Source organism: Rhynchophorus ferrugineus, unplaced genomic scaffold, assembly GCF_030347505.1.
Source record: "Rhynchophorus ferrugineus isolate W39M unplaced genomic scaffold, kcgeb_rfMv2 rfM3, whole genome shotgun sequence".
NCBI classification, from domain to species: domain Eukaryota; kingdom Metazoa; phylum Arthropoda; class Insecta; order Coleoptera; family Curculionidae; genus Rhynchophorus; species Rhynchophorus ferrugineus.
In genome coordinates this window covers 57,444,779-57,468,485 of record NW_027472582.1, presented here as the reverse complement: position 1 = coordinate 57,468,485, position 23,707 = coordinate 57,444,779, and the positions used below count along the sequence as shown (strand labels likewise).

The window sequence follows — 23,707 nt, the reverse complement described above, 5'->3', positions numbered from 1 at the left end:
CGCTTGCAGAGCAGTATTTCGCCAATTTTAAAGAAGTTAGAAAACGGTTCGAAATTAGTCCGTCAATTGTGACAAAAAGGCAGCAAACTAATTATATTACTTCGATACGGTTTTACGGGTACCCGATTCTTCAAACAGAACAAGTCAAAATCATTAGCATCCTAAGTGGTAGGATATGCAAATGTTAAACAAGAAGCTCAGCAAATCAAACTCAAAATCATTAGAAATGTAGTTGTTAGTCAGAAAATACTTCCAATTTTTCATAAAATTACAGAGATTGATTTATCAGTTAATCTAAGGCCCATTTGAACTTACAGAGTGCAAATATGGGGTTTCAGTAAGTAATCAATTTGACTAGCAATTCAAGGACGCCAAAACAAAGTTTTTGTACAGACAAAAATGTATAAAAGACATAAAAATTTCCGAGAAAGTGAATCTCACTAAATGAAGCAGCAATAAAAAATATTTTTAACAAAAAAATTGAACCGACTTACGACCGTGAGTGAGTGCCTTATTTATTTCTTTTTATTTTATTATTTATTTTTTAAAGTCTTTTCAATTTTTTTGTTAAAAATATTTTATTTTTATTTTTTTAGTGTTAGATATTTACTCAATAAATTACGCAGTATTTCATTAAGTATTACAATGGGTAGCGCAAGTAAAATTACAGCCCGTGTGAGGAAAAATAGGAATAAAGAAACAAGTATTGAAAATAAGGAACATTTCAGGTCCTAGAGTCCGCTACCTAGTCTAGGTAATTTGACAAAACTCCCAACCAAACTAGAACAAAAAAACTTGCTCCCCGATTAGGAATCAAACACGCGACCTCCGCGTGTAAGCTTAACGTTCTAACCATTACAACATAGTTGCTAACATTGTTTCTACGACTTGTCATGTAATATGGTTAGCGCTTAACAAGCAAACTGAATGGCCTTTACGCTGGACTACTTCCGATATTTCATCACATCAGCTCAGCAATAATATTATACCCAAATATATGATTATTTTAGATTTCTGTATGTGCTTTTGAAATTTGAGGTTCCTTCGATTTACCCCCTTCCCTCCAACAGATCCTAACTTAGTTCCAATGGGATTACCTCGGAAATGCAGTCTGTCGAATAACGATCCTGTTGAAAATCGATCCATAATTTACGGAGAAATCGGTAAACATACATTAAAAAAATAAATAAATAAATATATATATATATATATATATATATATATATATATATACGAACATAGACCCTCCTCCTTTTTTTAAGTCGGTTAAAAATATGCATGTGACAATCTATATGAGCAATAATACGTCTAGGACCGTCTATTTATAATAATATTTATATTGATTTACATGAGGATATTTTTATGCAGACTGAAATATAACAATTTAATGTCGAGTGAAGGCTTGTAATTTTCCTTTCAAGTGTTAGCATCGCCTAGGTCAGCATCAGTTAATAAAAGAAATAATTTATTGTTTATTCACTTCTTTTGGTAATGTGAAACGTCGACCTTTAGAGTATTTTATATCACGCCCCAAAATTTTAATAATAAAAAAGTCGATAAAACTGTTCGAATACATTCAGTGAGTTGAAACCATGAATGAATTTTAAGGTGATAAATCAATCGTAGAAAAATATATAATATAAAATATATAAAAAATGTTGACTTGTTATATATGTAGGATCTTAAAACATTACTAAAATAATGTTTCTATTGAAAAACGGATATAGCGATCTATATAGAAATTAAATAGAGGAAAATTTATTACTACTTATTGGTATATGAACTTGATAAATGTAAAAAGTACAAAATTTTGAAAATATTTAAAGATATATCTAGAAAAAATAATCATGATTAATCAATTAATCATTAAAACTTACCTTTTTTATCCTCAATTGCCAAATCCATTGGTAATCCATCATGTGGCACGTCATCTGAAAGGAAACAAAATCATTTAAGGAATAATTCGATTAGTCATAATCCAATTCTCCATTTTCATACATCGGATGACAATTTAAATCCGTCAGTATTCGGCGAGAGCGGCATCCAGTCTGATCCTCCGCGAAAATTCATCTTTTTTAAATAAATATCCCGTGTGCCCGTAGCGTTTTAAAAGTTAAACTAGAGTTAGGAGATAAGACTGTGGAGCTATTATAAACAACATGTCTAAAGGAGATAAGGGCCGATAGCATCGTGCTTTTTAAAAAGTCCGCTAACTTCAGACTAAGAATCATTAAGATAAAGCCCCCAGATTAATGGAAAACTGTAGCGGAAAATTTTATGTAAAAATTACGTTACTTTATATCATTGTGCATGATAAGTATGAAATATCGGCCGCTCCCAGGTATGGAACCAGGAGAAAAGTCGCAAAAAGTAGAAAAAGTGCGGGCTAAATAATTACATTCTTAAAAATGAGCCTTTTTATTGTTTCGATGCGCCACGGGCGAGAAAATTGCGGAAGTTTCGCTTTTTCCGACTGTCCCAGTAATTACCATGCGATTTTCCGAGCCTGCCCAGCCGACCGTATAAACGCCGCCGTTAAAAAAACTTTTATTCACTCAATTTATTTGGAAGTTATTTAAATTTGTTGAATATCAATGGGGCTGTATCTATGAATGTCATAATATATCTTGATTCTTTGAAAACTCCGAACTAATTTTCATTCTTCTTTCCTCCTAGAGAATTTTTTTTTACATTATTTATTAATTATTTGTTACAAGACCATTATTCTTGTCTAATCGTTTATATCACATTTTATCGAATGATGTCTCCCCAAAAAAGGATTTTTTTTAAATCTACATCCTCCTAAGCCTGATCATCTTTATCAATTCATAGCCGGCACTGGGGGGAAGTGTCTACTTCTCAGCCATTCCGATTTCATCTGAATAGAAACGTTAAAACACAGTTTCCTCCTAGAGAAATTATTTTTTTTACATTATTTATTAATTATTTGTTACAAGACCATTATTCTTGTCTTATCGTTTATATCACATTTTATCGAATGATGTCTCCCCAAATAAGGATCTTTTTTAAATCTACATCCTCCTAAGCCTGATCATCTTTATCAATTCATAGCCGGCACTGGGGGGAAGTGTCTACTTCTCAGCCATTCCGATTTCATCTGAATAGAAACGTTAAAACACAGTTTCCTCCTAGAGAAATTATTTTTTTTACATTATTTATTAATTATTTGTTACAAGACCATTATTCTTGTCTTATCGTTTATATCACATTTTATCGAATGATGTCTCCCCAAATAAGGATCTTTTTTTTTAAATCTACATCCTCCTAAGCCTGATCATCTTTATCAATTCATAGCCGGCACTGGGGGGAAGTGTCTACTTCTCAGCCATTCCGATTTCATCTGAATAGAAACGTTAAAACACAGTTTCCTCCTAGAGAAATTATTTTTTTTTACATTATTTATTAATTATTTGTTACAAGACCATTATTCTTGTCTTATCGTTTATATCACATTTTATCGAATGATGTCTCCCCAAATAAGGATCTTTTTTTTTAAATCTACATCCTCCTAAGCCTGATCATCTTTATCAATTCATAGCCGGCACTGGGGGGAAGTGTCTACTTCTCAGCCATTCCGATTTCATCTGAATAGAAACGTTAAAACACAGTTTCCTCCTAGAGAAATTATTTTTTTTACATTATTTATTAATTATTTGTTACAAGACCATTATTCTTGTCTTATCGTTTATATCACATTTTATCGAATGATGTCTCCCCAAATAAGGATCTTTTTTTTAAATCTACATCCTCCTAAGCCTGATCATCTTTATCAATTCATAGCCGGCACTGGGGGGAAGTGTCTACTTCTCAGCCATTCCGATTTCATCTGAATAGAAACGTTAAAACACAGTTTCCTCCTAGAGAAATTTTTTTTTACATTATTTATTAATTATTTGTTACAAGGCCATTATTCTTGTCTTATCGTTTATATCACATTTTATCGAATGATGTCTCCCCAAAAAAGGATTTTTTTTAAATCTACATCCTCCTAAGCCTGATCATCTTTATCAATTCATAGCCGGCACTGGGGGGAAGTGTCTACTTCTCAGCCATTCCGATTTCATCTGAATAGAAACGTTAAAACACAGTTTCCTCCTAGAGAATTTTTTTTTTACATTATTTATTAATTATTTGTTACAAGACCATTATTCTTGTCTTATCGTTTATATCACATTTTATCGAATGATGTCTCCCCAAATAAGGATTTTTTTTAAATCTACATCCTCCTAAGCCTGATCATCTTTATCAATTCATAGCCGGCACTGGGGGGAAGTGTCTACTTCTCAGCCATTCCGATTTCATCTGAATAAAAACGTTAAAACACAGTTTCCTCCTAGAGAAATTATTTTTTTTTACATTATTTATTAATTATTTGTTACAAGACCATTATTCTTATCTTATCGTTTATATCACATTTTATCGAATGATGTCTCCCCAAATAAGGATTTTTTTTTAAATCTACATCCTCCTAAGCCTGATCATCTTTATCAATTCATAGCCGGCACTGGGGGGAAGTGTCTACTTCTCAGCCATTCCGATTTCATCTGAATAGAAACGTTAAAACACAGTTTCCTCCTAGAGAAATTATTTTTTTTTTACATTATTTATTAATTATTTGTTACAAGACCATTATTCTTGTCTTATCGTTTATATCACATTTTATCGAATGATGTCTCCCCAAAAAAGGATTTTTTTTAAATCTACATCCTCCTAAGCCTGATCATCTTTATCAATTCATAGCCGGCACTGGGGGGAAGTGTCTACTTCTCAGCCATTCCGATTTCATCTGAATAGAAACGTTAAAACACAGTTTCCTCCTAGAGAAATTATTTTTTTTTACATTATTTATTAATTATTTGTTACAAGACCATTATTCTTGTCTTATCGTTTATATCACATTTTATCGAATGATGTCTCCCCAAAAAAGGATTTTTTTTAAATCTACATCCTCCTAAGCCTGATCATCTTTATCAATTCATAGCCGGCACTGGGGGGAAGTGTCTACTTCTCAGCCATTCCGATTTCATCTGAATAAAAACGTTAAAACACAGTTTCCTCCTAGAGAAATTATTTTTTTTTACATTATTTATTAATTATTTGTTACAAGACCATTATTCTTGTCTTATCGTTTATATCACATTTTATCGAATGATGTCTCCCCAAAAAAGGATTTTTTTTAAATCTACATCCTCCTAAGCCTGATCATCTTTATCAATTCATAGCCGGCACTGGGGGGAAGTGTCTACTTCTCAGCCATTCCGATTTCATCTGAATAGAAACGTTAAAACACAGTTTCCTCCTAGAGAAATTATTTTTTTTACATTATTTATTAATTATTTGTTACAAGACCATTATTCTTGTCTAATCGTTTATATCACATTTTATCGAATGATGTCTCCCCAAAAAAGGATTTTTTTTAAATCTACATCCTCCTAAGCCTGATCATCTTTATCAATTCATAGCCGGCACTGGGGGGAAGTGTCTACTTCTCAGCCATTCCGATTTCATCTGAATAGAAACGTTAAAACACAGTTTCCTCCTAGAGAAATTATTTTTTTTTACATTATTTATTAATTATTTGTTACAAGACCATTATTCTTGTCTAATCGTTTATATCACATTTTATCGAATGATGTCTCCCCAAAAAAGGATTTTTTTTAAATCTACATCCTCCTAAGCCTGATCATCTTTATCAATTCATAGCCGGCACTGGGGGGAAGTGTCTACTTCTCAGCCATTCCGATTTCATCTGAATAGAAACGTTAAAACACAGTTTCCTCCTAGAGAAATTATTTTTTTAACATTATTTATTAATTATTTGTTACAAGACCATTATTCTTGTCTTATCGTTTATATCACATTTTATCGAATGATGTCTCCCCAAATAAGGATCTTTTTTTTTAAATCTACATCCTCCTAAGCCTGATCATCTTTATCAATTCATAGCCGGCACTGGGGGGAAGTGTCTACTTCTCAGCCATTCCGATTTCATCTGAATAGAAACGTTAAAACACAGTTTCCTCCTAGAGAAATTATTTTTTTTACATTATTTATTAATTATTTGTTACAAGACCATTATTCTTGTCTAATCGTTTATATCACATTTTATCGAATGATGTCTCCCCAAAAAAGGATTTTTTTTTAAATCTACATCCTCCTAAGCCTGATCATCTTTATCAGTTCATAGCCGGCACTGGGGGGAAGTGTCTACTTCTCAGCCATTCCGATTTCATCTGAATAGAAACGTTAAAACACAGTTTCCTCCTAGAGAAATTATTTTTTTTACATTATTTATTAATTATTTGTTACAAGACCATTATTCTTGTCTTATCGTTTATATCACATTTTATCGAATGATGTCTCCCCAAATAAGGATCTTTTTTTTTAAATCTACATCCTCCTAAGCCTGATCATCTTTATCAATTCATAGCCGGCACTGGGGGGAAGTGTCTACTTCTCAGCCATTCCGATTTCATCTGAATAGAAACGTTAAAACACAGTTTCCTCCTAGAGAAATTATTTTTTTTACATTATTTATTAATTATTTGTTACAAGACCATTATTCTTGTCTTATCGTTTATATCACATTTTATCGAATGATGTCTCCCCAAATAAGGATCTTTTTTTTTAAATCTACATCCTCCTAAGCCTGATCATCTTTATCAATTCATAGCCGGCCCTGGGGGGAAGTGTCTACTTCTCAGCCATTCCGATTTCATCTGAATAGAAACGTTAAAACACAGTTTCCTCCTAGAGAAATTATTTTTTTTACATTATTTATTAATTATTTGTTACAAGACCATTATTCTTGTCTAATCGTTTATATCACATTTTATCGAATGATGTCTCCCCAAAAAAGGATTTTTTTTTAAATCTACATCCTCCTAAGCCTGATCATCTTTATCAATCCATAGCCGGCACTGGGGGGAAGTGTCTACTTCTCAGCCATTCCGATTTCATCTGAATAGAAACGTTAAAACACAGTTTCCTCCTAGAGAAATTATTTTTTTTACATTATTTATTAATTATTTGTTACAAGACCATTATTCTTGTCTAATCGTTTATATCACATTTTATCGAATGATGTCTCCCCAAAAAAGGATTTTTTTTTAAATCTACATCCTCCTAAGCCTGATCATCTTTATCAATTCATAGCCGGCACTGGGGGGAAGTGTCTACTTCTCAGCCATTCCGATTTCATCTGAATAGAAACGTTAAAACACAGTTTCCTCCTAGAGAAATTATTTTTTTTTACATTATTTATTAATTATTTGTTACAAGACCATTATTCTTGTCTAATCGTTTATATCACATTTTATCGAATGATGTCTCCCCAAAAAAGGATTTTTTTTAAATCTACATCCTCCTAAGCCTGATCATCTTTATCAATTCATAGCCGGCACTGGGGGGAAGTGTCTACTTCTCAGCCATTCCGATTTCATCTGAATAGAAACGTTAAAACACAGTTTCCTCCTAGAGAAATTTTTTTTTACATTATTTATTAATTATTTGTTACAAGACCATTATTCTTGTCTTATCGTTTATATCACATTTTATCGAATGATGTCTCCCCAAAAAAGGATTTTTTTAAAATCTACATCCTCCTAAGCCTGATCATCTTTATCAATTCATAGCCGGCACTGGGGGGAAGTGTCTACTTCTCAGCCATTCCGATTTCATCTGAATAGAAACGTTAAAACACAGTTTCCTCCTAGAGAAATTATTTTTTTTACATTATTTATTAATTATTTGTTACAAGACCATTATTCTTGTCTAATCGTTTATATCACATTTTATCGAATGATGTCTCCCCAAAAAAGGATTTTTTTTAAATCTACATCCTCCTAAGCCTGATCATCTTTATCAATTCATAGCCGGCGAAAACTGTGAGCCTAATTAAGTTATTTAGTATCTTTTCATTATTAATTTACCTTATATCGATAGCTATTATTTTCTTCTGCATTTAAAGCTGAAAACTTATTCCTTAATCATTAAAAGTTATTTAAAGGTATTTCATTATCAAATAATTTCATGAAAAATGGTGGAGCTTTCAACTGAATTATATAGATTAGAATGATTAAGAATAGGAGGTAATGTCTGGTAAATATGACAGGTGGTTTAGGGCTTTATAATGAATCGTTGTAGAATAGTTTGTCACTTACTTAGTAACATATGCACATGCTATAACACAAAATTGCAATATATTACAGTTATATCAATTTCCTAACTACAGCCAATTTCGAATATTAATAATTTGAGGTCGAAATCCAATGAAACAATCGTCCTCGTTTTTGAACGGCCGGTATCCAAGACATACCGTAAGTAATTGTATAAATCTATGAACCTATATGCATATTAATAAAATAAAATATTTTCAACAAAAAAATTGAACCGACTTAAAACCGAACCGAAAAAATAAATAATCACATTTACATTTTTAACATAAAAAAACATTTTAAAATAAGATATGTACATAAAAGTTTTAATAATGAAATAAAATACACAAAAACCATATTTAACAAATTTGCTACACGTATTTTATATTCTACTATATACAAACAATTTAGCTTAATACCTACCTAAACCTATTTATCTATTTACAATATTATTTTAACTACTACCAACTGACTACTTTGAAGTCGGTGCTGAGCCCAAACAGTTATATTAATTTAGATTTAAATGTACCCCTCAAAACAACTGAACAATTACACTTTGAAGCAGAAAAATTCGTAGTAGATATTCAACAAGCTGCTTGGAATAATATTCCAGAAATTAAGAGTACAACTAAAGGAATAAATTATCCAAAAGAAGTGAAGGAAATGGTAGCTGAAAAACGTAAATTACAAAAAAAATGGTAACAAAACAGAATAAAAATAATAATTTATACAATATAACCCAAAGACTGAATAGAGAAATACTGGAAATTAAAAACAAAACCATAAATGACTATCTGAAAAATTTAACAGATGATAAAGATTAATCACTCTGGAAAGCCACAAAATATTTAAAGGGCATCACCAAAAAGCAGAAGCATCTGCTGAATATCTAGAAAAAAACTTTCAAACCAAACGAAACTAGTATTGAACATAATTTGCCGGACATAGAAGCTGAAAATTCGATGATTGAATTAGTCACGCCGAAAAAGTTAACCAAAGTTATTAAAACTGACATTAACCCCAGGAAATCACCACGCTACGATTTCATAACAGGAGAATTACTGCAAAAACTACCAAGAAAGGGAATTATAAAACTCACCAACTTGATCAATACAGTATTTAGATTAAAATATGTCCCAGACATTTTGAAGACGGCGGAAATTACAATGATCCCAAAACCTGGGAAGTTAGCAAACGAAATAAAAGTCTATAGACCTATATCACCGCTACCAGTAATATCTAAGGTTTTTGAAAAACTTCTGTTGAAAAGAATAAAACCGATCATAGAGCGAAAAAACCTGATACCAACACACCAGTTTGGGTTTATTAACAAGCACTCAACAATTGACCAGGTCCACAGAATAACAGATGTTATTGAAAAACATTTGCTGCTGATACTGCAATTATAGTTGTCGAAGACAATAGTGAAGAAGCCTCACGAAAATTACAACAGGCAAGTGACAATATGAATAATTGGACACAAGCTTGGAAAATAAGAATTAATGAAAGTAAATCTATACATGTGCAGTTCACCTATAAACAGACTGTACAAGCACCCATAACATTAAATAATACTATCATTCCGTATAGCAAAAATGCTATATATCTCGGAATGAATCTCGATGCAAAACTTCGCTGGAAGGAACATATAAAGAAGAAAAGAAAAGAACTGGAATTGAAATATAGGAAAATGTACTGGCTAATTGGAAGAAAATCGCAATTATCAGTGTATAAGAAATTTCTATTATATAAGCAAATATTGAAACCTATATGGACATACGGAGTTCAATTATGGGGATGTTCTGCAAAGAGTAATATAAAAAAATACAAATTTTTCAGAACAAAGTCATGAGAAGTGTTGTGATGCACCCACATACTATAGGACATTATTTATATAGGACTGATTATTTACATCGAGACATTCAGATACCCACAGTCAGTCAAGAAATCAAGAGAATTGCAAGGGGGCATGAAGAAAGACACCATTCTCACACCAGAACAGGACACAGACTCAAAAGAATCAAACCATCTGATCTTGTGTAGTGTTGTGTAGTAAGGTGCATATATTAAAAAATTCAGCAGTGACATGTATAAACATTATTGCACCAGAGACTGAGATAGGGCCGATGGGTCCTCCTAGTTATATACTTAGATTTCAGTTATCATAAAAACAAATTGTAGGTTAGACGGAAACGACTAGTAACAATATATTAATTAAATAATTTAAAAAAATTAGATTAGCTGTTGTTAATTTAATTTTTTGTATATGTTACAAAATTATATTATCATTTTTTTTTTATTTTTTGGGCTCGGAAGTGCACTCTTTTGAATAAAAGAAGACTTTTGAAAATCGTCCCACAATTGACGGAGAAACCGGCGAACATATATTAAAAAATATATACAGCCGAACATAGAACTTGTTCCTTTTTCGAAGTCGGCTAAAAATAGTAGCACAACAACTGCTATATTTATCAGATGTTACTCCTTGCAATTATAACTGCTTCTGATTGATACCGTCATCCGAATCCTAAATATAAGCTCAAATATAAAGATACCAAAAAAGTAATTTGCCTAAATTCCGTTAGTTTAAACTTCTAGATTGAAGTCTGATTAATTTGCCACTTCACTTTTACATTTTGCATGGTGAATTTTGTTACCTCCCATAGTCTGGCATTAATTTTCTAAGATAGATAGATAGATCTAAATAGATAGATGAGAAAGATACAGGTAAAAATCCTCACTCAGATTTACATAATTTATTAACAATATACAACGTGGGAGCAATAATTGAACGACTATTTTCAATAAATATTGTCACTATTTCTGCTCGTTTTTGTGGCGTATATTTAACCATAATAAAATTTGGACACAATACAATTGTTAAAGCGAAACTGAGCTAAAGGTTATATAACCAAGATGGCGCGAAATCAAAATGATAGCTTTTGTCCCACCCCATCTCTCAGATGATGATTGTGATGGTAAAGCCTTATTTAACATCAAACTTGACACGTGCACAGGCGATAGCTCAAAATGCCATCCAGAAAGTTAAATCGTTATACAAAAATACGTTGTTAGTTACCTGGCAGATGGTAACATAATATTTTCTAAGAATCGCTTATTTAAATGAGTCTCGAACTGTTTATCCACAAAGCTGTTCTGTATTGGTCGAAGCAAATGGTAAACACATGGAACCAAGTCCGGTGAATATGCCGCGTGCTAGAGAACTTCTCAACCCGAGCTTAAAGAGGGTCTTTCGATTAGCATAAGCGAATCAAAAAGATAGGAGAACGTTTTCTTGCAGTAACATAACATGTACGATTTTTTTAAGTTGAATTAGATTATGTTCCGTCAACGTTTGTAAATGCTCCTTCGAAGTCATTTGGACCAAGCGTTTAAAAATAGGTGTATCTCCTAGCTGAGCACCAGGTTCCTGTTGCATTTAAGCCTTTATTTTTCATCTAACACATAAGGATCTAGTGATTCCGCATTTTCAAAAAGTTGCGGATGTGAAATACGGCTACTCTAGATGTATTTTTCCTTCCGGTCATTTTAAAACCGTCAAAATATTTCTATGTTAAATGCATATGTAACGACTTTGAGGCATGGCGAAGGATTTTACATCATTCAATGCCGGCCTACAAAATAACCATAAATGTTATACCAGATCTTGAACACGTGCGGGGTGCCAACAACGATGACCAGTAAACGACAATGCAGATCTGGCAGCCCCGAGACGTTAATCTCACATATCATTGAAGGGTACTTCGGATGATTCAGTCACTGACCATCATTTAGTTCAGATGTCTCAATATCAACTGCCCAAGCATCTCTTCTGGTAAAACTGTCCCGCTCCCTTTTTTGTCTATTATATTTTACTAAACTTTTTATAACGTCAATAAATAACGGTCACATAATTATTTTTATATCGCCCTACCTTTATTCACCGAGTCATATAAACACCCTAAACATATTCCAAAATTAATTCACATATATCAACTAATTCAGTTAATAATACAATAAAATGTATATTTAAATATTTTTAATTAATTTCTTAGTTTTACATTACCCTCAATTTAAATATAATTAAGTAAAATTTTATAAGACAATTAAACTGATAAACTGCTAATAAATAGACAAATAAACTAAAGCCAGATGCATTAAAGATAAACATATTATAAAAGGGGAATAAATATTAAAATATTGAATGCAGTAGTAGATGGAGTAAGTAAACCCATGCAACACTTCCTCGAAATCGGACAGGAAAACGCGACTGTTCGACTAACAGCCGATGCAGAACGGGTTTGGTAACGTCTGAAAACCATCGTCGATACGACGCAGCTTTTTTTCGACACGAACGAACCAATCTGAGTGCAGGATCGGTCCAGGAGACTGCCCGCCTTCCTTGTCGTCGACCACCGATCTATGTATGAATGCCGGCGTGTCAGTGTGTGTGCGATCCGAAGGAGGACGGAAAACAGAAACGAGAAAGAGAACCCACTGATACCTAGAAGCAGAAACGCTGAAACAGAACCACGTTATCTAGTCGCAGGTCGGTACCGAACCTGGTCGGTACAGAGATGGAGCTATTATAAGAGGTCGCTTGGGATCAGCAAATAGGAGATACTGCCCGGTACTGAACGGTTGCAACTGTTCTGCAAGTCGCACACCTTCGGGGCGAACAATCAGATCGTTAGGCTTGTTAAAAATGAAACAAAAAAGACTCGCACAATACTGATCATTATACTATAACAAAAATTCCTCTAAATATATTCAGCATAACATCTTTACCGCATTATTGTTTGTTTAAAATACTTAAAATGGTTATTAATAGGGAATTATATCAAGTTATAATTATTGTCATAAAATAAAAATAAAATAAAAAGGTAACAAAATATTCTCTTTTTGGCATCTTAATTTACTTTCAAGATTTACCATGGTGGAGCTTTCACAACGGTCGTTTTCGTAGCTATGACATATGGGTAACTCATTCAGTTATTTGATGAAAAAAATTGAAGAAGATTGATGGGGTCATTGTAGTATTAGAAAATAAAACGTTTAAAGGTCACATGAGACTTAGTATAGTGAATGTAAAAATGAACTCAATTATCAAATAGTTTTTCTAATGCTTCCAGGGAATATATTAGATAATATGAAGACTGTAGAATATATAGTCTAATCAAAACAGTAGTGAATTCACGTCATTAACATGTCCCTGTAGAAAGTTGAAAATTCCTTTTATACTGAGACAATATCTTCCTTCTCATTTTATAGTAATTAAAAACAGATAGGATGTTGTTTGCCAAGTTCAAACATGTAACCGAATCAGCCTGTAAAAATCGTCCGTTTGTCAAACGTCTGCAAAATTCTTCAAAATAGGTTAAATACGAGTTATGAATCGGAAATCGTTGTTTTAACGCTTTGTTTTAATAAATTTCAAATCGCCGCGGTTTTTATTGAAAATATTTTTAGCGTGTTGCAGCTGCATTGAATATTAGTACGGGCAAAGTCACTAAAATATCTCAAAAAAAAAATCGGGTGATGTATCAAGATCAACTATACCAAATTTATAAAAACAATCGAATTTTCAACCGAAACATAATTTAATATAATTATTTCAGGGAATAAAATAAATAAATATTCTGAAAATTAAGATAGTATGAAGTATTCATAAACAGCTGAAAGAAATGCTGCTATTTGAGAAATGTAGAACATCCCTTTATGCACTGTTGAGTAATACAGGATTTAAGAAGTGGTTTAAGTAAAAATAACCCATTAAGGGGTCTAATAGAACTTCCAGACATTGCTTTTAAAGTAATACAATTTTTAAAAATATATAACCAAATCAAGGATGAATTATTATATCAATTTGTATATTTAGATGAGACATGGATATTTCAGAAATACATTGGGTCACCCATGGCGAGATGATAATAAATATAGTGTAAGGACAACAAAGTTTATTGAAAAAAGTAAACTTTGGAATAACTATCGATTAGGTTTTGATTTTTAAACCAATTATTAATAATTCATTGCAGACATATAGTTCTTCATGCTGGAAACAGGAATGGTTTTATTCCTGATGCAGAATTAGTGCTTTCCTCGTCCAAGGTTTAAACACTTTAATAAAATAAGTCTTGAGGAAACCATGTTAAAGAATGAACTATTTGAAATTGTTAATCGGTAAATATAAATGAAATGTTTAATTAAGGTTTTTATAAATAAGCCTGAGAAAATATACATCGTAGATCAGATTGTTGAACTTTATGTCCACAAAGTATTATGCCTTCCTCCCTATCATTGCATATTTAATCCAATTGAGTTGATATGGGGTATCGCAAAGAATTATTATTAATAGGCATTCAAGTCAAGAAGGATATTCAAACCAAAACTGTCTGGATTTATGATATAAGACACATTGAGAGAGAAATTGAGAAATGGTGTAATTGTAGTACAGAATGTAAAAGCTTTATTTGCATATGTTTTTGTTTCAGAATATACATGAACGTTTGGTTAAAATATATGAGGAGAAAAATAATATTGTTTTTCAGATATGACAAATGCATTAAAGAGAATGCAGTGTTAACAACAATAACAGTTGTTAATTAGATGGATTAGACCTTCGGGGGATACCACTACATAAAAAAACGCGCCTTGAACTCTATATATAGTAGTGTGGAAAAAGTTTAATGTAAATATAACAAAAGAATTCTAACCTAAAAATTATTGTGGGGTGTATAATTAATTGTAGTTTTAAGTTCTTCGATAACACATGCACTAGTTGTACTAACATATAATGCTAAAATAAATTATATTAGATAACATTTTTGTTTCATTATTTTATTTAGATTACAATTTTGTTATTTGTCAAAGTCAAAATGTACTAAAACTCAGAGTTGGTGCTGCAAGATTGCGACATCAATTCAGATCACGTGGATTCACTGCTGTTTTGAATAGTACATCTTGTTGCATATAAGTAACATTGCTTCCGCGTAAATAATATGGTATGTATTGATCCATACAATATAGGCTTTATTCAGCGAGTTAAAACAAGCGATGGGTGAAATATGCGATCTCTCAGAGATTGCCTAACGTTTCACGAGCGACAGTATAAACGGTAATGACAGCATACACAAAATATGGTAAATATCAGTCAAGAGGAATAGTGGTAGAAACCCAAAGTTAACTGAGAGAAACTGAGGAACATTAAAAAGGACTGACCAGATTATATAAAACTACGGTGGCAAAAGTAACAGCAAAACTCATTACTCACACTCACTTGAAATACTGTTTCGCCAAAAACGGATATTGCGTATCCCTTTATAATGGGAGCCAAAGCTAAGCTGCCAAAGAAAGGAACAATAATCATAATAATCAATAAGCATAAAACCTGGATGATTGGAAGAATGTAGTCCGATGAATCATAATTTACATTGTTTCCTACAAACGGTCAGATTTATGGGTGAGAAACTCCAAAAAAACCTACGATTCGGCTGTCTGCATTCTACAGCCAAACATGGGGTAGATTCTGTCATGATATTGCGACAATATTGTAATATCCAGTTTGTCCATTAGCCAGATTATTCGGATATTATATTCTACAAATATCATATTACACTGTCATGGGCAAAGATATAATGCGCCCATATATCGAACGAAAGTGTGAGGAGGAGTGAGGAGTAGATTTCTATCCCAACATTACTGAAATAACTAGCGGATGTTTTAGTACAAGAAATGGGACAACTGTCTATTTAGAAGTTCTACGAATCTATTCCGTGAAGAAGTATAACTGTTCTTTGACTATTCCTTGTAAATCAAACCAAGATTAGTTTCAAAAATGTCTATATATAGTATACAGTCAAAAGAATTTTAGCCTTGCCTTATGTACAGAAAATATTATTACTAGAAGCAAAATGTTTCACACTAATATAAATGTAACGACGAATTTCCGGAAGGTTAAAAGCAAATTTGCAATTAGTTTTACTGAATTGAAAAATTAAATAAAAGACGTATTTGAGGATCTCCTATTAGAACTAATACGAGTATGTATTTAAGATTTAAACACACGTTGCAATAGCAGTGAAAATATGTATTTACGATTAAACAGTACAGTGCTGTGTGATGCACAAGACGGCAGTTAGTACACCACCTCGCTAAACTACACAAAACAAATAGAAATTTAGACTTTAATAAATCGTCGCCTTTATTTGAATCCGCTGCATCCAGGATAGACCAATATCAACGAGTTCGAATGAATAGAAAGTCAAAATTGTTAAAACCAAAATTGTTAATAACCAAAAGCAAACAAATAGTATATAATTAATATAATGTTCAATAAATGTTGTCTTCGATAAAAAAATAGCGAGATTAGAGAGTATTATAGCAACAATATTTTGGACTTGATTTATTAATAATTGAACCAAATACATTTGTATTATATATAATTTTAAAACGGAATTGTTACCATTCTCAGGGCATCAACCACCATTGTATGAACTTGTACCAAATCAGACAGAATAAGGAGTAGTATTAACACGATATATCGACTCCAAGGCGAGCTAGTCTCTATAAATAAATCAAGACGAATTGAGATGATGGATTACCTCTAAAATGATAAAATAATAAGTCTCTATTAATGGAGATCATCACCTTGTAAAAACTGGTAAAAAAGAACATAGTTTACAAGAAAATATGATTTTCATAAAAACGTCAATATATACAAGAGTCATGGAAATCAATGAATTTTTTAAATAAGTAATCCACAGAAACGATCAGAATATATTAGGAGTTCAGGAACCTATGGAAATGTAAAATATAAAAATAATGTATTTTCTTATGTAATAGAAAATGAACATTTACTCTATAGCGTATAGCTCAATAACGTAAAGCTTTTAAGTTTTTTTATTAATTAATTATTACATTGTTACTAGTCGTTTCCGACTAACCTACAATTTATCTTTATGATAACTTAAATCTAGGTATAGCAAATCTGTGGACCTGGTAAATTGTTGAATGTTTGTTAATAAACCCAAACTGGTGTATTGGTATAAGGTTTTTTTCCCTCTATGATAAGCTTAAAGCAACTTCTATTGCTTATTTTTATGAATTCAATTATAGACAAATTAGGTAAGGATCATATTATTCATTATAAGGCTTCATAATTTCACTACATTTTGCACAAAATTGAAAAGTCTAGTGGTAGTATCCCATAACAATGTAATGAATATTCATATTTGCATATGCATTTGCAAAATGTATGCGACTATTTTCCATAAAAAAGTTTTTTCGGTAAAATTTTAAGCGCTCGTCTTGAGTAACATTCGAATGGTAAAATATGTTATCTTTCTCGTATCTTTTGTTATAGTATATGCAAAAGCTCTTTGGGTTTTAATTTTTTAAAAATTAGTTTTGAATTTTTTGGGAAGCACAGTTGACGTATAGAATGTTCAAAAAAGATATACCTCTTGTCATGTTTGCAAATGCATCTTGAAGTATATTTTCTATATTTCCCATGACTACAAATTTAATTAATTGTCTCAATAAACACAACTATCAACTGTATTTTATGAGACCTTCTGTTATTCTATAAAATACCAAAACAAAAATCAGGTGTGGCATTGTATTCAGAAAACCAGAAATTTAAATATTATCTGGCAGACTTTGTCATAAAATACGTTGCAGATAAAATGAATAATACTTCACATTATAGGATGGACGTAAGTCGCGAAATTACATAGAAAGTAAATAATGAAATCGTTGCCTCACCGTTATCCGAGTTGGTTATGATATATTTGTCATAAAATTGTTTATTTAAAGTGTGTAAAATATTGGTAAGTCGTTAAATAAAATTACGAAAATTTTTTGTTATATTTAATAAAAAATACACATTTACTCAAAACTTTAAGCTGATAACTTTTGATGAAGTTTGTCCTTTTACTATATTTCTTATAGTTTTTCTATAAAAAAAAACTGTAGCGACCGCTATAACCCTTTTTGGTGGCCACAGCAATTTCACCTACAGCAAGTTCAAAGGTTGGTAACGCTGGTGGATTGGAACTATGCGGTTTCCGGCTGTAAAATACCACCTCAACGAAGTCTCGCTTTCTTTTCTTTTCTCCACCACCTTGTAACAGTACAGTTTCTTTACACATTATTACAAAAACCATACGAATTATAATTTTTATCCACTGTAAACTATCAACGTACCACTGCTATAGATATTCGGACAATTCTTCCCTATATTCGAACTCATACGAATTTTGAACGTTAAAATGTATCTATTGAGAATTGCGATCACTATTGAAATTGGCCATTCCAAATCTACGACGTCGTTATCCTGCAGACTCCAAGGGCCTTATCGTACCTCGGCTCGGATTGGCCGATCCGCTGATGTATTCCCGAACGACAGATTTATTAAAATAAATTGAAAGCAGCGCCATTCCTGCCGAGAGATAAGTGAGAGGCTGATCGCGTCGCGGCCAGCGTCTCATTTCCTGCAGCCGCCGCCCCGCCGATGCGCTTCCACAGCTCGATGAGTCGGTCGCGTTCGGCCCGAAATATGTGAGAAAGCTGCCGTATGTTGTTGCGGATATTTTCAGTAATTTGTTTTCGTGCTTTATGAACCAAAATCGTTACCAGATGGCTTGCAGTATATTAATAAACACTAACTGACAATTTTTTTTATAGATGATCACTAATATATTTCCAGACATGATCCTTTTCGCCCGTGTCTTAAGGGAGAAAATAGGTGTGGAAATTCAAAAAAGTCAATATTTTTTCTCCCATAAATCGATAATAGAACTATCCAAGAATATACTCTGAAAATATCAAAGTAAAATTCCAAACCATATTATTGTTATAAGCGTTTTAGTGAGCATCCTCCGGTCCAATGGGTGGACCGCTTGAGGTAGTACGGGTAGTACAATTTATAAAGATTTATAGAGAGATTTTTAGGCGGTCATACTCAAAATGCGAATGAAAGCTTCAATTCAACAATTTGGCGATTGGAACCAAAACAGTTGCATTCTGTTTTGCTGCCTATTTATTTAATGAAGGAATTTCCAGGCAGAAGCATCCAAAAAGTCGATAATCGACGCATAATTCGGCAAAATCGACGAAGTTATTTGGATAGTAAAGAAACTCGAAAGGCTTAAAAAGAACAGCAAACAAGCCGCAAATGGCGCAAATGAAGCTGATGAAGGACTGTAATATGGAGCGGGGATAAATAACTATTTAGTAAGCCGCAAAAATTAATTAATAAGCTCTTAGACTTCTTAACCAATCATTTTGAAATTTTACGCATATTTTCATTATACATATAGTTTCTTGGTGAACTAGAATATAAAAAATATTCTCATTTTTAACCTCAACCAAAAAGTCGATTTCGCCACAGAAGCCTGTGAGGAATTCTTTCAGTCAACAGAGATGTCCAAATAATTCTTGCCTCTGAATTTGCTCCCCAACTATGGTTTAATTGTCACATCTTAAACGATGGCTCCATTTCTAATACGATAGAAATATGTAGATATTGCATTAAGCATCGCATTTGAAAGACCTCAAGCTTACATATGTCAGACTGTAATAGTGTCCAAGTTTCGGAGTCATGCAGGAGAAGTGATATGATAAGCGTTCGATTAGTCTCGCTATTTTAGATTAGCTTGATCGATTCGGCTTATTACTTCAGCGGTAGATGCCACTTTTTTCTCCCGTATTACTGACCCCAACACCTGCACTTGCTCTCACCGGATACCATTGAGATTCACAATAGCAGACCATCAGTTGTCAAGACTTTGGTGTTTTCCTCATTAATTTTAAAGATTTCTACCAAATTAAACTAAATCAAACAAACCACAGAAATATAAAAGTAAAGCTTAATGGCGTAAGGGACTTGACTATAAAAAAACTTAAAACAAATAAAATTCCAGGTAGCAGCCCGTAGCTTTAGAAGCGCTTTTAATGCAATTGCCAACTTAGTACTAATAAGGGTAAAAAACAAGAAATGTTTTAAACATAAAAAATAATATTATTTGAACGAGCGTAAAATAGAATTATTTTTGAAGACTTTTAATCAACTAATAACTAAAAATGTTTTAAGATATTTTAACTAAGGTAAATTTGATGCTTCCTACCACAGATATAATACATAATATTTCTCAAAGTTTATTTTGCGGTGTGAAAATATTTTATTCTAAAAAACTATACAATCTTTCTTATAATCATTACGACTCTTATTTTTCTAAAGTCTTATATTAGTCTTGGATGTAGCATTTTTTAATGATGCTTTATATATCAAATCTATATGATTTTATATAATTAAATATTAGATACTTAATATAATTGCTATTATAATTAGAATTTTAAACACCTGTGACATAATGCGTATATGATTATCACGCAATTTCATCGTTTAGTAAGCTAATGGATTTTTCTGGATACTGAACTTTTTTTAACACTATAATATTAATCACTAAGTTAATTAGTATATGTTAAATCATCAAGATACCCAGAATTTATTCGATTTCGAAAAAATTCAATTTAATCACACGGGGTGTAACCAATATATTTTTTCTGCGTTTTCATTTCTATACATTATATACAAATTACATATGTAAGTTATGAATTATGAAAGGGGCTTGAACACAAAACCTATTCACTTAAAAATACTCTTTTACTGAAGGTAAGAAGAGACGACTTGTTGAACGACGATGCAAAACGACACTGAGGCAAATTTTGAAATAGGTTTTGTGAACCTATAGCTTCAGCTGTGATACTTTTGCCCCAATTCCACCTAACTACACCAAGAAATGCTTTGAATAACTATTGCCAATTCAATGTCAACCTGTCTTTTTTTCTTGACAATTTCAATCCGGTTAATGAATGAACTGCACTAACTAAAAACAACAAAGTCTATGTAAAATAAGCTTTAAGGTAATCATAAAAAATATATATCCCAGTCTTTACATATTCCTATACGTTATTTTTGCGAAACTTATGACATGGTGGTTATCTACAAAGTCAACGTTAATTTATTTATAATAATATTTTTGGCCGATTGGATTGAATATCATCTCTGTCTAGTCTATTCAAAGTTTTTTTAGTAATGCATCATGGATATTTGTGACGTCGAAACATTGCAATGTTGCCGAGTTAACTCTGAGTTTTACTTCAGTTTAGCTTTGACATACAAAAAAATGTAATCTAAATAAAATAATTGGACCAAAATATTACGAAATATAATTTATTTTAACATTATAGTAAATCTAATACATATATTATCGAAGGACTTAAAACTACAATAAAGACACAGCTATAATAGTTTGTAGATTAGATTTGTTTTGTTTACATTTAACTCTTTTCCCCACCATCCATGAGGTAGAGTTTCTAGGTGCGTTTTTTTATGTAATGGTATCCCCCTGGAGGCCTAATCCACCTAATTAAAGATTGTATATCTGAGAAACGTATTTTACTTTCATTCGAGAGCATATTTACTTTTTTCGATATCGATAAAATATTATCGATAAAATATATCGATAAAATAGTTAGTGTACTTACTATTGTTCTCATACATTTCGTATATTTGGTATCGAATATCAAGCCAACATCAAGATGGTCAAGATTCGATACCCACATGTAAGCGATGTTATTCACAGTAATCACAGTAATATTTATCCCGGCAGCAACCCGCTAAAAAACACTTTCAATAAAATTGTAAGGTCTTATATTATTTATCATCATCAACCTCTCTAACGGAATCTACCAGCAAAAGGGGGCCTCCATTATATCGTTCCTTTTCGAAATAACCTATTAAAGCCGCAATCAATTTGTGACCCTGAATATCTATTGTTTTCGGCATTTTCAAAAAAAGTAATATGATATATTTAATTATCAAAATAATCAAAGGGCTAAAATAAAGTTTGGCGGTTTATAACCTGTAGTAATTATAACTAATATTTTGCATAATTTAGCGTACATCTGACAATGAGACGGCGACCGGCTGTCAGATGTATGAAAAATTCTTGAAAGTGATAAGAGATTTTAACTCTTACCTATAAATTATTGTGGCTGTATAATTAACTGCAGTTTTTAGATTTACTATGTTAAAATAAATTATATTTCATAATATTTGTGTTCAATTATTTTATTTAGATTAGAATTTTTTTGTATGTCAAAGCCAAACTGAACTAAAACTCAGGGTTAATTCGGCAACATTGCAATATTCGACGTCACAAATATCCATGATGCATTACTAAAAAACACTTTGAATAGACTATTATTAAGACTTATTAGTGCACACTTATTATTACTATATAGTAATGGGCATATCATACATTATTATTCTCATAGAAATATCATCATAACAACAACATATATTAAAAGTGAAGTAGATACCAACTGAAAAAACAACTAACATTACTTAACCTAAAACTATTTTTACAATTAATATTTATTTTAATCGAAACATCTTGTAGTTGAAAAAATATTCTCGAAAAAGTTAGAAGAAACGAGAATCTAGTTGTGAAAATTGCTATTTTTGCTAATGTGCATTTTGCTAACTGATTTTCGCTGAAGTTCCTTGCTATAACAATCAAAACTTGTAGTTTTTATTACATGTTAAATAAAACATTTGTCCACAATGTCAAATATGTATTAAATTCAGAAATATAATAGTATCGTGCAATTAATAAAACACATGTAAAGGTTTCGTGAGGAAACAACTTTGATGTAGAATGAGATATAGGGCGGAGCAAAAGTCCCAATACCATTGACGCAATTTTCGCTGAGTGGCAATAATGGAACGATTATTTTCAATAAATAGTTTCACTATTTCTGCTCGTTCTTGTGGCGTATATTTATCCATAATAAAATTTGGACGTTGACACAACACAATGTTTAAAGCGAAACTGAGCTAAACGTCACATAACCATCAAAATTGTAGCGGGACTTTTGCCTCACTCGTTTGTTTTGATATATTGTTTTATATAATTTAAAACAGTTTATATGTCTTCGAACATCATTAAAAGTGTCTGAGCTTTTGGTAACACATAATACGATATGTTTTTATATTAAACTGTTATTTTACTGAAAAAAAAAACCATTTATTAGACCAATTCGATCTTTAAACGTTTTCTATATCCTACTATCTTTTTGTCCAATTATCTTCTAATATGCTTTTTAATTTTATCCTATTGTATTTTCGTTATAGTTATAGTAATATGTATTTTGTATATGTACGTATATACGTTATATTGTGCGAATAATACGGCCGTGGATACGAAGACTGTGATTATGTTTCACTTAATAGCGTGATGAGGGAAACGTCTAGACACAGGAATTCGACTGATATTAGAATATATTTGAATCCGCAGTACCATTTTATACCGCTGTTAAATAAATCGCCACTTCTTTCCATAAAATAACATAGTGTTTTAAAGTGACAAAAAGTTTTCAGACAAAAACATATTCAACAGTATTCTTTCGAATATATATTTTAATTATTATGAGTTAAGTATGCTAATACTTAAGACGTTAACATA

The 23,707-nt window shown here is 31.8% G+C and overlaps 1 protein-coding gene across 2 annotated transcripts in view; it reads right to left on the bottom strand.

Annotated features, from left to right (window-relative positions):
- Positions 1–23,707, bottom strand: part of ush (Zinc finger protein ush) — a 614,796-nt gene that overhangs the window by 352,610 nt on the left and 238,479 nt on the right. For both annotated transcript variants that reach the window (XM_076400899.1, XM_076400898.1), the window contains exon 2: positions 1,878–1,931. In XM_076400899.1, the coding sequence (XP_076257014.1) occupies positions 1,878–1,905 (28 nt within the window). In that variant the 5' untranslated portion in view covers positions 1,906–1,931. The remainder of the gene's footprint in view (positions 1–1,877; positions 1,932–23,707) is intronic.